Source organism: Triturus cristatus, chromosome 5_2, assembly GCF_964204655.1.
Source record: "Triturus cristatus chromosome 5_2, aTriCri1.1, whole genome shotgun sequence".
NCBI lineage: Eukaryota > Metazoa > Chordata > Amphibia > Caudata > Salamandridae > Triturus > Triturus cristatus.
In genome coordinates, this window is record NC_140588.1 from 514,058,185 (window position 1) to 514,073,177 (window position 14,993).

Below are 14,993 nucleotides of genomic sequence, written 5' to 3' on the forward strand. Positions count from 1 at the left end.
CCTGCAGGATTTATTGTGGAGTCCTTTCCTGTATCTACTCTCAAACTGTATACAAACCCATTGACAGTCTTGATACAATATGTATATCTTGATGTCGTAATAAGCTCTTTTGCTTGGTATGTTCTGCCTGGACACCAGTCACCCTTTATACAAAATCAAGGACTCATCGACTGCAATATTCTTTCCAGGAATACAAATCTCTGTAAATTCGGCAGACAAATGTTCCACAACAGGCTGATTTTGTACGACCTCTCATGCTGGTCCAGGGGCTATGCAACAGAATTATCATTGCACTGCAACATATGCTGAAAAATCAAGATTTTGTCTCTGCTCATGACGGGTTCAAAGCTGGTTGTTGCCCAAACTGTACGAGTGAGTAGGCCAGTAGGACCATATGGTTGATTTGTGCACTATTCACATGTTCAGCATTAGGCATAGAAATTGAAGTTGTAGTCCACAGGTGTACTCTAGAGCGAGGCACCAGAGTGGCAGTGTACTCCCTTAAACTGTTTGTCAAGCAAATATGTTTGCTGCACTATTTCCTTAAGGAAGTGTTCATCCTTAAAAAGATGTAAGTAGTCCATAGCAAAAACAATGACATTATTGACTTTACATCCAGCATCTGCAGTGAATGGGGGATTATGTGGCTGAGCTAAATCAGGAGGCTTGTCGGTGCTCAGTGCGTGGTACCTGCCTTCACTTTGGATTGATCTGCCATGTTACTGGCTCTCCTCTGCACACATTTTGCTTGCAATGGGACATCACGACTGCCATCAGAATCACTGTAAGATCAGTCCTCCTTGCAAGGAATTCCATCTGAAAGATCACTTCCAGATTCTACCCCCAACCCTCTCCCTCAGATGCTATTTCAGTATAAGACTCTAACTCACAGCTGTCCTCAGTCATATGAGTAAGAGTCACTGAAGCAATTATCCAATGAGTCGCCATCCCTGTTTCTATCTAAAACCTTTTGGCCGAGGTGGAATGCAGAGCTACTCCTAGAAATGAATGCTGCGTGTGCTATGAATTGTAAGAATGGAATGCAGTGCTTTGAGAGTTTAGAAAAGTGTGATCACAACAATCGTGTCAAAAGCACTTACCTGGCTCAGTGCAGCATACAGCTTTTTCAAAAAGCTAAGCGAAAAAGAACGGAAAAAAACTCAACTACAACACACTAAAGAAGGCATAAGCATATTATGCAAAATGTCTCTCCACTATTAGTAAAAACTTCTTTGTGAGACATCGTCCTTATGAAAGAGCCGAATGTTGGTGAATAGCTTAACGGGGCCCACCCATTGATCCATAAAGGATTCTGTGCTTCCGCACTCCCCTATTGGGATGCCCAATTGATGTCCTTTGCATTGCAGAAGTAGAGCGGAGGACGTCAACTTGTTGCTGTCTGCACTGTAAAGGTTAAATGCCTCTTGTTTTTAACATATGTGTTTCATAATGAATCAGGCCTACTGCCTTTGTTGTAGCTTTTCATAGTAAACATTTCAAACAAAACCAATGGAATTTGCATAACGTTTCCTAGTGAATCATTCAGGCCTATAGTCTTTCATTGGCTTTTCACCAGAACTAACTCAAACCTACTGTACTTGATATAGGCTTTCCCACAAGGCAACCACATGGTATAGGGTAATAAAATGACAAATACGTACAACATTTCAGTTGTCAAAACAATATAAACTACCCTGCTACGATGGCCTCATAGGAATTATACCAGTGGAAATCTTCTCTCTGGTTTTCTTGAGTGGGACGCCAACACCAAAATCCTTGCATGCTACGATAATCTACGAGATTATATGTAACAAAAGTACTGGTCTGCATCCTGTAACTGTGATCACAATCCACTGTTAAAGGGCTATTGGCTTTAGAAAATGTTTTTCACAATTTGACCTTTATCAAAACGTTTTTATAACAAACAGATCTTACCTGTGGCATAAGACACAACTTTTCCTTGTGAACCAATCAAGGCTGTAGCACTTATAATTGGTGTGTCGCCATAATCAACTCCGACCTGCTGTACTGTATCTTTTATGAAGGCATCTGTTCATTTTGAAACGGTTCTTGTCGGTAGAAGACACTTGTAATTTTATTATGGCAGGGACTGAAGTTAAAAAAGAATTCTGTGTTCAAAGGGCATCTCTTCGTTAATATGAATAACTTAATATTGGTTATAGCTGCGTATAGAGGAGCAGTGCCCTGACATCAGCCTGCTCCCATAGAAATAGTTTTATCAGTGGGCTGCGTGATTGCTTTAATCTACGCTAAATCGTGAGTTGTAGTTTGAAGTTGAAAGTTGTCGTTAATTGGACGTGTGGCTGTTTCTTTTACAAATGCATTACTTTTCATTTTATGGGGCTCAATCTACTCACTTTTATTAGGTCGAAGCCTATTTCTAACGACTTTTTGGAACAACTTTGGAAACCTTCCCAGGAAATGCATTCTGCCTATTGGTTTTGTGGTTTGTAAATCACCATGGCTTGCTTTCTTTTTGCTGCTTCATTTGTTTTAAGTTGTCCAGTTTGAGTTCGTACCTTCCCTTGCCCAAACCCTATTTACTGTATGTATTCTTCCACCAGAACTGAATTTCTGTAAACAGGCCTTTACATTTTATTCTTATCTTATCACATTTGCTGTACAGTGAAAGACAGATGTCAAATGTCAGGATCTGTCTTCCAGGGAGCTTGGTGTTTACTTTTCTTTGACTTCAAAGAAAGAAGATTTGTTCGACAATCTTGCTGGCTAACCTCAGTGTGTTGGTCAGAAGGCTGGATATTTTTTTTTTATTTTTTTAGCATACAACATTTAAATCTATGTAAATGAGCTGTGCAGATATTTCAGAATATATCAGAATTAGGACTGTACACTCTACCGTGAACCACTCTACTTTAAAGCAATCTACTCTAAACCACTGCACTTGGTGCCGCAGCACTCAACTCTGCACCACGCTAAGCTACTATACTTTACTCTGCAACTCTATGCCACTCTGCAATCTAAACCAACTGCACCTTTCTCCATTGTACTCCAGGCCACACTACACTACTCTGCTCTATGCCAATGCACTCTATTTATTCACCACTGCACTCCACGACGGTCTGCTCTCTGCCACTGCACTCTACTCTGCACACTGTACGCCAATGCACTCTGTGCCACTACTCTCTACGCCACTCTGATCTGCACCACTCCACGCGACTGTATTATACCCTGCACCACTCCAACTGCAAAACTGCACTCTCGACCGCTGAACTCTACACCACCCTACTCTGCACTACTGCACTTCATGCCACTGCACTCTACTGCACTCTATGCCAGTGTACTGTACGCCACTACACTCTACATCAATGTACTCTATGCTAATCCACTCGAAGCTACTCTAATCTACTCTGCACCACTGCACTTTACAACACTGCACTCTAACACTCCACTCTGTCACTACAATCTGCCCTGGGCCACTCCGCCTTATGCCTCTTTATTTTACGCCGCTGCACTCTACACCACTCTACATGACTTTACTCAAAACCAATGCACTCTATGCCACTGCACTTTACACCAATGCACTCTATTACACACTCTTCTCTGCAACACTGCACTCTCTGCCACTGAATTTACGCCCCTCTAATATGCACTACTCTACACCACTGCACTCTGGGCCACATTTCTACTCTGCATCACTCTACCGCTAAAGCACTCTAGGTCCAATGCACTGTAGTCTGTACCACTGCACTCTTTGCCAATCCACTCTACGCCTCTCTACTCTGCATCACTCTACTGTATGTAAGTGCACTGTACCCCACCCTACTCTGCACCACTCCACGCCTCTTCACTCTACTCTGAAACAATCTATTCTATGCCACTAAGCACTACACCATTGCACTCTACTCTGCACCACTCCACATCACTGCTCAGTGCCACTGCACTCTTATGCTGTACCACTCTACACCACTGCGCTCTATTCCCATGCATTCTACACAACTTTACTCAAAACCAATGCACTCTACGCCACTGCCCTCTTCGTCACTGCACTCTGCACCACTCCACTCTGCTCCACTACACGACTCTACTCTGCACCACTGCACTCTTTACCATTTCATTCGGTCACTGCACTCTGCTCTGCACCAATCAACTGCACTCTATGCCACTAAATTCTACATCACTCCATTCTACGCCACTTTGTTCTGCACGCCATGCCACGCCACTGGAGTCTGATACTTTCCACCTCTCCACTGTGAACTGCATCACTCCACTCTACCTTGCTCCACGCCACTTCAATCTACGACACTGCACTTTAATCCACTGCGCTCTATGCCACTCTACTTTATGCCATTGAACTCCACGCCACTGCACTCTACTCTGTGCCACTCTACGTCACTGGGCTCTACGCCAATGCAGTCTACACCGCTTTACTCGAAAACCGATTAATTCTACGGTAGTGCACTCTACGCTGCTCTACTCTGCACCACTGTACTTTACGCCACTTCATTCTAGACCCTCAACTCTACTCCACTCTACGAAGCTCTACTCCATTAAACTCTACTCTACGCCACTCCATTCTACAACACTTTACTGCAATCTATGCCTCTCTGTTTCACTACTATACGAAGCTCTACGCAACTCCCTCTATGCCACTCCATTCCACTTTACTTTACTCTATTCTGCAACACACTACTCCACTCTGTGCCACTTCACTCTGACACTGCTGCACGCCATTCCACTCTCCTACACGACTGCACTCTATGCCACTGCAATCTGCACGACTCTGCGCCGCTCTACGCCATGCTACTGTGCTCTACGCATTACTACTGCGCTCTACGCCAATGCACTCTACGCCAATGCATTCTACGCCACTACAATCTACATCACTCCACTCTATGCCGCTCTGATCTATTCTGCACAACTGCACTCCACGCCATTGCACTCCACACCACTCTACCCCACTGCACTCTACGCTACTCTACGGCACTCCACTCTACCTTGCACCACCCTACTCTGTGCCACTTACCTCTACTGTGAAAAGATCTATTCTACGCCACTGTAATCTACTCTGCACCACTCTACCCTGCTGTACGTCACAGTACTCTACGCTAATACAGTCTAAAGCACTTTACTCAAAACCCATGCACTCTACCCCACCGCACTCTACGCCAATTTACTCAGCACTACCAGGCCACTCTGCTCCACTCAATGACACTCTACTATATTAAGCTCCACTCCTCTGTGCCACTCCCCTCTATACCTCTCCACTCTGCAACACTATTCCACTCTATGCCACCGTACGACACTATCTGCTCTACACAACATCCGCCATGCTACTCTTCTACACTACTCCACTCTACAACAATCTACGCCACTCTCCGCCACTCTACAGCACTCAATGCCACACCATCTACGCCCCACCACTTTGGTCTACACCACCCCACGACACTCTGTATCACTCCACTCTGCAACACTCTACTCTACGGCATTCTACTCCCTCCACGACACTCTACAACACTCTATACCACTCAACTCTTGCCACTCCATGATACTCCACGGCACTCTTTTACCCCACTAACTGTTAGCCATGCTGAACAGCAGCCACGCTGGTGTACAACATGGCTAAAACATATTGGCAAACCAATACCTCTTGCATAGGCAATACCTATTGGCTTTGCCAATGCATATTTATAAACTGACAACATTTAAAAACGAACCTAAAGACCTCTCCTGGTCAATCCGCCCCCTCCTCCACCCTTCATCTTTTAGCAGATTCTGTTACTCCCTGGCCTCTTCAATGTATGTAAATGTAATACGATTGTGATAAATTGTCTTGTTCGGTTATAAAAAGCTAGTTCTATTCCCGAAAGCAGAAATCCATTATTTCTATGTTTTTGAAGTGCAGGCAAGTTGCATCTCCCCATATTAGCTAAACAAACCGCAATAGCTGCACACTGATCTTCCTTTTTCTGTGATACCTAAACTCGGTCTACAATTAATATAATGACGCCGTCTGCTGAATCCTTGTTTCATGTTTTTTTTTTAGGTCTGAAGTTCGTGGATTTATTTTAAACCCTCTAAAAGTAAAACCTTAAGAAGCAGAAATAAAGATGGGGACACCTGGTCATGGAAGGAAACGCACTCCTATTAAAGACAGATTTTCCGCAGAGGATGAAGCATTAAGTCACATTGCCAGAGAGGTATGTAAAAATAATATTAATTATTCCTAATCTTACTTACAATTGATTGTGACTATTCCTCATCTGTACAATAAGCAGTTTAATAACTAACAATAAAGCAGAAATGTAGAAAAAACATTATATACTAACATCCCAATCCACATCCAACCTCGCTTGTCAAGTGTCCTCTCTGGCGGTGAGGCTATCAGGAACGCAGTTTTGCACAGTGGGAAAAGCGTTCAAAATGGGAGCCGAGGCTAGGGCACCCAAAACAAACAGCGTCTGCTTCACACACTGAGGGACCCTGAATGGGACCCTAAAACATTCTTTCTTTTGAGGTTGTAAGGTGAAGGCACTGAAGATATGCATTTGGAGAGACCCAGAAAAGTGGGGGAGCTTGACGAAAACAATTGGTATTTGGTTTTGTAATGATGCTTTGACTGTTACTCTAAGTTGCGGTGAAGAGTTCGGTATACCAGGTATCGTCATGCAAATTTGGTCTGATCCACTTGGAAAATGCTAAACATAGCACAATACATACATTCAGGATTTTAACCACTTGTGGTATTTGCCATTTTAAAGGAATTTGTAATGGATTAATGGAGCCTGTGATTCTCCAACAAATGGATCGCCTCCACTTAAATGGTTCTGAGTTGAAATATAAACTCTGTAAAAGGAAAGGACTAAAATTATTGTAGTGGGTTTATTGGTATACAGGGACTCCAAGTTTAAGTTACAGTAAGTCTTTCAAATTCAAAATATATTTTTGTTTTGGAGAAGTGATCTTGATGACGGTTGCAAATTATGTTTGTAATCAATCCAGCGATCATTTTTTCTGCACAGTTCTGAGGACACTTTTGGGTGTATGCTGAGGGCTACTGTTTACTGTCAAAGCACTCTAAGCAGCTCATAGATGTTCATACCCCACTTAATATCTTGCAGCAGGATGTGGGTTTGGTAGGTGCCTAACGAACACAGAATGACGTCCAACATGCCTACAACCTTTTCCCCCCAAATACATACATCATACTCCAGAATAGATAAGAACTATTTGTTGACTGTCTGAATGACAACGTCCCATATTTCCTTCGGGGATTGGTGAGCAGATAAAGTTATGGTTTAAATCTTTTATTGATTTTTATGTCAATGGAGAAAAAAAAACCAGACCCCGACTCCTGAATACAATGTATAACAGACACAAGTGTTGCGACTAATAGCATTCCCAAGGTAAGAAGCATGGAGCAAGGCTACTAGAGAGCAGAATAAGAGAAAGAACATAGAAAGAAAATAACAGAGGGAGACCCTCCAAAGGCATAAACCCCAAAATTCCCCAAACCTGTCCGCCCTCCGCCCCCCCCCCGCCCCCCCTTTCGTCCCTCAACTAAAAACCCCACGGGATAGGGTAGGAGGACCAACGACCCACAGCGGATCATCTCAGTTTAGTAGATCTGCGCAGGAGGGCCTTCTGTGGGATCTGCGTATCTGCCAGACGCAATAATCTAAGATAGCGGGGTCACGTTAGTTCCCTGAGGTCAGTTATGAGGAGGGTGAGGAAGGGGCGCCAGAGCTCCGGGAATTCAGACCCTCTGCCTGCCAGAGTGAGAGTGAGCTTCTCCATCCCCAACACTGACCACAGCCTCTGCAACCATCCCGAGTGAGGTGGGGGCGAGGGGGAGCGCCAGAGCGCCAGTATGTTGTGTGGCCGCTCCCAGGGCAATGGCAATCAGGCGCCCCTTCGGGATTTTAGAGGGTGCATAAACCGGTTTGGCAGGCCCAAAAGTATGTAGGCAGGGAGCTGTGTGTCCAGGTGAGTATCTATTTCGTCCAGTATCTGGGACCAATAAGGCTGAATGTGCTCACAACTCCACAGTAGATGTTCTAGGGTGCCCACCTCCCCACAACCCCTCCAACAGAGAGCACTCTGGCGGGGATCAAAGTGGTGGAGACGCTCCGGCGTATAGTACCAGTAGGTAACCACCTTAGTCATTGTCTCAGTAAGGCCTGCGTGGTGTGCTGAGTGTCGGGCCCTGTAGTTGATGTTCTCCCATTCCTTATGAGTGAGGGGTCTCCCAATCTCCTGTTCCCAGCGTGTCTGGCCCGCATTGTACGTATGTGCATTAGTGGCAAGGAGGTGCTTGTAAAGATCGGAAATAAGCTTTTTATCTGAAGATCTAGTAATAAGCCATTTCTCAAAGGTAGTGAGGGGATGCTGGGCACCAGGTTTCACTTGGGGTTGCAGGACCCAATGTCTAAGCTGTACGTATGGGAGCCTCTCGGTCTCTGGAAGGCCATATTCTGTACAAAGCTGTGGAAAGGGAAGAATGCCATCAGAGTCAAATAGATGCCCGAGGCACGGAGAGGGTCGCCAGAGTGCAAAGGCCTTAGTCGCCATGCCTGGTTGAAATTCTGGATTGTTAAAGAGTGGCGTTAAGGGAGAGGGAAAGGAAGTCAGAGCATGTGTGACGGCGGTACGGTCCCACGCCTCCAAAATCGTACCCATAATGTAGGAAGCATAGAGATTCGGTGGCCTGTGGACCTTACGCAGAAAGGGGACACCCTGCAGGGTCGTTGCCGCTACCGCTTGGTCTTGGAATAACCAATGCTTCTCGGACTCCAAACGGCTCCACTCTACAAGGTAGCGGAGTTGTGAAGCTTAGAAATAAAGCTGCATGTCGGGAACCCCCACTCCTCCCCGCTCTGGCAGTAAGATTGCTACTGCATGCTTAAAACTGGGCTTGCGGCCCTGCCAAATAAACTGCGCCAGATCCGTTTGAGTTTGCTGAATCCAGCCCGTAGGAGGACGGAGAGGGGGCGTCTGAAAAAGATATAGGATTTGAGGAAGAATGGTCATTTTGGTGGCCGCGATTCTACCTAGCCAAGAGAGGGTGTGATGTTTCCATTGACCCAGTTCACTGCGAATGTGGGTGCGGTGCCGACCGTAGTTAGCGGTGACTGTAGCTTGAAGGGTGGGGCCTAATTGCACTCCCAAGTAGGGGACTGTGGAAGCCGCCCACTGTATTGAGTGTTCCTCTTGAAGACTAGCCAACGTGGGCTGGGTAAGGGAGATATTAAGTGCCGTCGACTTTTCCATATTAATTTTAAAACCGGAGGTCTGCCCAAAACTATGAATTTCGATGAAATGGGCTCTGAGCGACTGGATTGGGTCAGTGAGAGACAATAGAATATCATCCGCATATAGGCTAATGGCGTGGACATCTCTGCCAAATTTGATGCCAGTTATAAGGGGATGACGCCTGATCCGAAGTGCCAGCGGCTCCATATATAGCGCAAAGAGGAGGGGGGAGAGGGGGCACCCCTGCCTCGTAACTCTGCTAATGGGGAACCGGGAAGAGGTCTGTCCATTCACCCGGACTGCAGCCGTGGGCAGATGGTAACAATTCAGGATCCGTGTACGCAGCTTCTCCCCCAAGCCAAACCGCCGCAGTACTTGATCTAGATATGGCCAATCCACCCTGTCAAAGGCCTTCTCCGCGTCTACGGCCAATAACATATATTCCCCGGTGGTACGCGATGCTTTTTCAATGAGGTGGAGGACTCTCTTGGTGTTGTCACTTGTCTGCCTCTGTGGTATGAATCCCGCCTGGTCCGGCTCCACGAGTTTGGGCATGTAGGACCCAAGTCGGGTTGCGAGGATACTCGTGTACAGTTTAAGATCGACATTGAGTAGGGAGATCGGCCTGTACGTGCTACAAAGTGTCGCGTCCTTCCCAGGCTTGGGGATGGCCACGACTGACGCCTCTAGCATTTCTGCAGGGATGGCGCCATCCTGGGAGAAGGTATTAAACAAGTCTCTCAGTAAGGGAGCCAACTGCGCACAAAAGGTTTTGTAAAAGGCTGCCGAATAACCATCCGGCCCGGCGATTTGCCCAGCTTTAAGCGCGAGATTGCTGCAATGACCTCCTCCGTCCCTATATCCCTATCGAGATAGTCCGCTTGCGCTGGGGTAAGAGACGGTATCTGAGCGGTCTCTAGATAAGCGAAGCAGTGGAGTGGGTCCAGGGAGTTGCTCGAGTAAAGAGTCGCATTGAAATCCCGAAAGGCTTCCGCGATCGCCCCATCGTCCGACGTGAGGTCACCCCCGGGGCCCCGGTGAATAGATTGCACCCCTTGGCGTTGCCGGATGGGCCAGCAGACGGCCGCATTTATCACCCCCAACATAAAAGGACTGGCGCAACCGGAGAACCGCATACTCGGCTCTATCTTGGTCCAGTGCCGCAAGCTGCTTCTGCTCCACGCACAACCACCGCCATGCTCTAGCTGCTCCTGTGCGCTGGTGCATTTGCTCCAGTTCAGCCACCCTCTGGGTAAGCTCAGCCCGTTTGCGGCTGTGCTCCAAGTTACTGGCCGTCGAGATGGCTCTAAAGTCCCCTCGCAGGACGGCTTTAAGGGCTGTCCACTGTGTCGCTCGAGATGTGTCGGAGTTCGCGTTAACAGTGAGGTAGTTGACAATTGCTACTTTGATTTGATCGACCGTAGATGCAGAGTGCAATAGCGTGTCGCGCAGTCGCCAATGCCGCAGTGGCTGCTGGACTCGGGGGAAGTGGAAAGTGGCAACAACTGGGGAATGATCTGAGAGAGATGCAGTAAGGATCTCGGAGCCCGTTGCGAGCGCCTGCAGTGGGAGGGAGCTAATAAAACGTATGCCAGGCTTGACTATTTCATGTGCCCCTGAGAAGTGCGTACAAGTGCGCCTACGGGGATGAAAGTGGCGCCACAGATCAACGAGCCCAAGATCACCAAGGCGAGCCAACCCGCCTGAGAGAGAGCTCCCACCTGAGTCGTCCGCTGGGCCGAGCGGTCGCACAGATTTTCGAAGACTAAGTTCAAATCCCCTCCCAGCAACAGGCGGCGCTCCGTGTTAGCTGTGGCTTCAGTAAGGACGGTGTGGAAAAATGTATCCTGACCCTCGTTCGGGGCGTAAACAGTGCACACTATGAGAGAGACCCCAGCCACTAGGAACTGATAAGTAAGTAAGCGGACCCTTATCTCAGCCTCCTTCTGATGGACCCTGCCCTGAAAGGAGCGAGAGACCAGGATAGCAACCCCGGCGGATTTGGTGGAATTAGAAGACAAGAGTTGCGTGGGGAAGGCGCGCGATTTCATCCGATGGTGGTCCTTGGGGGTGAGATGCGTTTCCTGTAAGAGGCATATGTCTGCGGCTGAGTGTTCCAGAAAGTAAAAGACTGTCCGGGTTGTTGAGTCCCCGAACGTTAAGGGTCAGAATCTTAAGTGGCTTATGGGGCATCTAGTGTGTGGAGGTGAGACATGCCAAGGCGTAGCGTGCAGCGCCTATGCTGAGATACAACACGGAGACATTCAGGACATAGTGCACTACCTGAAAACCACCTGTCTGTGGAGGGAAGAAGGATGGACGAGAGGAGCAAACCCCAAAGCAACCCAAAAACCCCAACAACAAGAGAGGACTTCACCCCCCCCCCCCTAACCCAGGCAACATACCAACTATAAACAACAATGAGCATAGTCCGTCGTCCCAGGACAACTGGTCAGTCAAAGTACGGGGATCCATACCGTGGCCACTGGGAGAGCAGCCCCCCCGCCACCCACCCAGAGCCAGCAAAGATGCTGAGAGAGCACGCGAGTAAGAGGCTCACTCCAGCTTCACTTGGCCGTTTCGTCGCTCCCTGCAAGAGCCTCTGTTGCTGCGGTCAGTGCCGCCTGCTGACTCCGGGCGATCTCCGACTGGGGTGGCCTACTAGAGCGCCGCCGTCTAGCCTGTCTCTGCCATCCAGACGAAGGTGTCTCTGAGCCCGATGCGGCCCCCCTTGATCGTCTTCATCGCCTGGCGCCGCCAAGCCCAGCAGCTGGCAAGCATCCATCAAAGAACGCAGTTGGTGGAGCCTGCCCTCGTGGCGAAATATGAGGTGAAACGGATGCCCCCACGAATAGGTGAGCCCCTGCTGCCGGAAATGCTCCGTCACGGGGTGGAACTGCCGCCGCCGCTGTAGGGTAATCAGAGCCAAGTCTTGGTATAGGACAGGAGTGTGACCCTGGAATGAGATAGGATGGAGGGCTTGTGCCTTGGTGAGGATGGCTTCCTTGATTTTAAAGTCTTGCACACACACCAGGATGTCCGCCGGAGGGGCATTGAGACCCCTGGGCGGGCTCAGTCTATGGGCTCTGTCCAAGATAACGACAGTGTCAGGAGTGCCCCCCCAAGATGTGCTGGAAGAGGGCCGTGGTGAAAGCAAACAGGTCCCTAGTGTCCTCTGTTGGCTTGACCCCACGGATCCGGATATTGTGTCTTCGGGACCGGTTTTCCAGATACTCCAGATGTGTTTGGATATCCATGTTCTGGTCCCGCAGGCGGTTTATCTCTTGTTGAAGCATTGCTGTATCATTTATCGCCGTATCGCTTTTCTCCTCGAGGGTAGCTACCCGTTCTCCGACACCATCAACATCCCTACGCAAGTCCTTCATTTCCGCAGCAAATTCGGTTTTCACCGATTTGATGTCTTCACGTAGAGTAAGGAACAGAGACTCCAAGAAAGCCTTCGTGATGGGCTCTTACCCGGTGCTCGGAGGAAGTTTGGAGGGCGATGTGTCAGGCGCCACGCTAGCCATGGAGGCGGGCGACTGGGGACGATCGAAAATGTCCTTCAGGGGTTTCACCTTGGTGTGCCTGGTCTTGGACATGCTCTCCCTCCCCTGCTGGTCGCCCCTCGGCACGCGACCAGAGAGGGCAAAGCCCCTCCGGGGGCTGACGCTGTCGCCGGCAAGAGTCCGCGATAGAGTCCGTGAGAGCGCAAGTGGAGGCCCCTTAGATGGGCGCGGGTCCCCTGCCAACACCACTGAGCCGCCGCGGGCCCTGGTAGCTGCAAGCCCCGGGGACCCTCGTCCGATGTCCCAACGGCAGGGCACCACGTCAGCTGGGTCCAGAGTGCGGCCTAGGACGCAGCCAACCGAGCCCCCGCTACTCCAGGAACCCCAGAGGCTAGGCCAGAACCCCAAACGACCACAGGGAGGAGATCCCAGCCGTCCCCGCCAGAGGGGCCACACCGTCCAGCCACTCGACTCCCACGGCCGATCCTCCAAGCTGCAATCCCCGGAAGAGCGCCAACAACCACAGTTCGGAGAAGTGCTGGGGCGCAATACACCCACACGCCCCGCTGCCAGTCGCCTCTGCTGCCCAGAGTCCGGGACCGGTAGGGCCACTCCGCAACTTGCCACTGCAGCATCACAAAGCTAGGCTGGTGCCACGTTCACCTGGAGACCCGGGGCCCCCGTCCGAGCCGTCCGCTCCGCCTGCGCCCTGAGGCCTCCAATCGGGGAGCGCTACTTCGTGCCTGCTCGGCCCCACTCTCGGGGGCGCATCCTCAGGGGGCAAAGTGTCTGAGGGGGGGGCCCGCCGAGACACCAAGGCAGAGATCGAGCAGAGGGAGGTGTTCGGTTCAGACGAATATCGGGGACCTAAAAGCTACACCAGCCTTTTTATTTTTTGACCCTTTAACATCTTGATTTAATTGATATCTACACATTAAATAGTTCTGTGATGGGTGAGAATATAGTGGAATATGCGAAGCATAGAAAAATATCAATGCTCTTCCCATGGTCCTTTTAACTCTAGTAGCTTGTGAGCTACTGGTAGCTCTCCAGCTACTTATCAGTAGCTCTTCTGTGTGTGCCCCTGCCTACGTGCTTGGTTGAATTAATATACATATACCAAAATTGAGAGTGTCTATTCGAGTCAAATATGTTTATTTTCAGAACTCATACACTGATATTTGAAGAAATACAATCTAATTTCCAAAATATATTTAAAGCTGATATTTGAGTGATTGGGGAGACTTTTTACAAATATTATTCCTTGTTGCCGGAGGCATTGCAGCTCTCGCTGTTATGCATTTCACATACAGAGATATTCCATGCTAAGAAAGCCTTTTTCATATTACTGCTCACAGCCATGCCTGACGCACTGAGGTGATCGCTGTTAGTATTCATGCATATTGTGGTCACTAATGTAATCTTTTCTGATGTGGTCACTATTAGAACACTGATAATATTACTAACACCTGATAAGTTTCATTGAACTTAAGTAGCTCTTATTACAGAAAAAGTTGGTGACTCCTCTTTTGACCTAAATGCTAAGGTCTACTTGTAAATTACACATAAACGCTTAGCAGAACTATGTGAATAAAACACAAGGAAAAATATTAAGTTTTCCTTTATATCATTAGATGTAGAGAAGAATTTCAACTGATAAAGCTGTACATTATTGGTGAAAACAATTGCTTGTTTTGATCAAGGCCCACAATTAAAAATTTCCTAGCTATCGTAACGGAAAATTTAAATTTCAAAAATCCTCGATGGCGAGGATTATTCTATTCTTTCTCCTCTTTCTTCTCTGCTTGCAGCCAGTTAAGTCATGGTTTTGCTTTCTAGTGATATTTACTATTGTTTGTCTGTGTGAGATTACTTCTCTATGGTATTGAGCGCTTATGTTGCTGGCGGTTTAGCTTGCTTGTGATTGTTCTTTTTTGCTACCGCAGCGTTTGTAGATATTTGTATATTGTAGATATTTGTATATTTGATATTCTTTCTCCACTTTATTGAATAGAAGCCATTCAAACAACTTAATGAACTATAGGGAATAACAAGATTCAAACAATAGTGTCCCTGTACAGAATGTCCACATAAGATCACCAATCACAGGGCTCCATGGCTATAATAGTCCTCTGTCAACCTCCATTCACCCTCTTTCGTCGCTCGAGGGCAGTCGAGTGGAAAGTCTCAGTAATCCTGTTTAACGGAGTCCCCTGTCAGAAAATAACAACACAATTAGGCACCAGCATAGGC

General features: G+C 48.0%; 1 protein-coding gene across 14 annotated transcripts in view; it reads left to right on the forward strand.

Moving 5' to 3' along the window:
• LRRFIP2 (LRR binding FLII interacting protein 2) overlaps positions 1 to 14,993 on the forward strand; it is a 412,043-nt gene that overhangs the window by 71,460 nt on the left and 325,590 nt on the right. For all 14 annotated transcript variants that reach the window (XM_085607556.1, XM_085607555.1, XM_085607540.1 and 11 more), the window contains exon 2: positions 6,026 to 6,179. In XM_085607556.1, coding sequence (XP_085463682.1) covers positions 6,090 to 6,179 — 90 coding nt within the window. In that variant the 5' untranslated portion in view covers positions 6,026 to 6,089. The remainder of the gene's footprint in view (positions 1 to 6,025; positions 6,180 to 14,993) is intronic.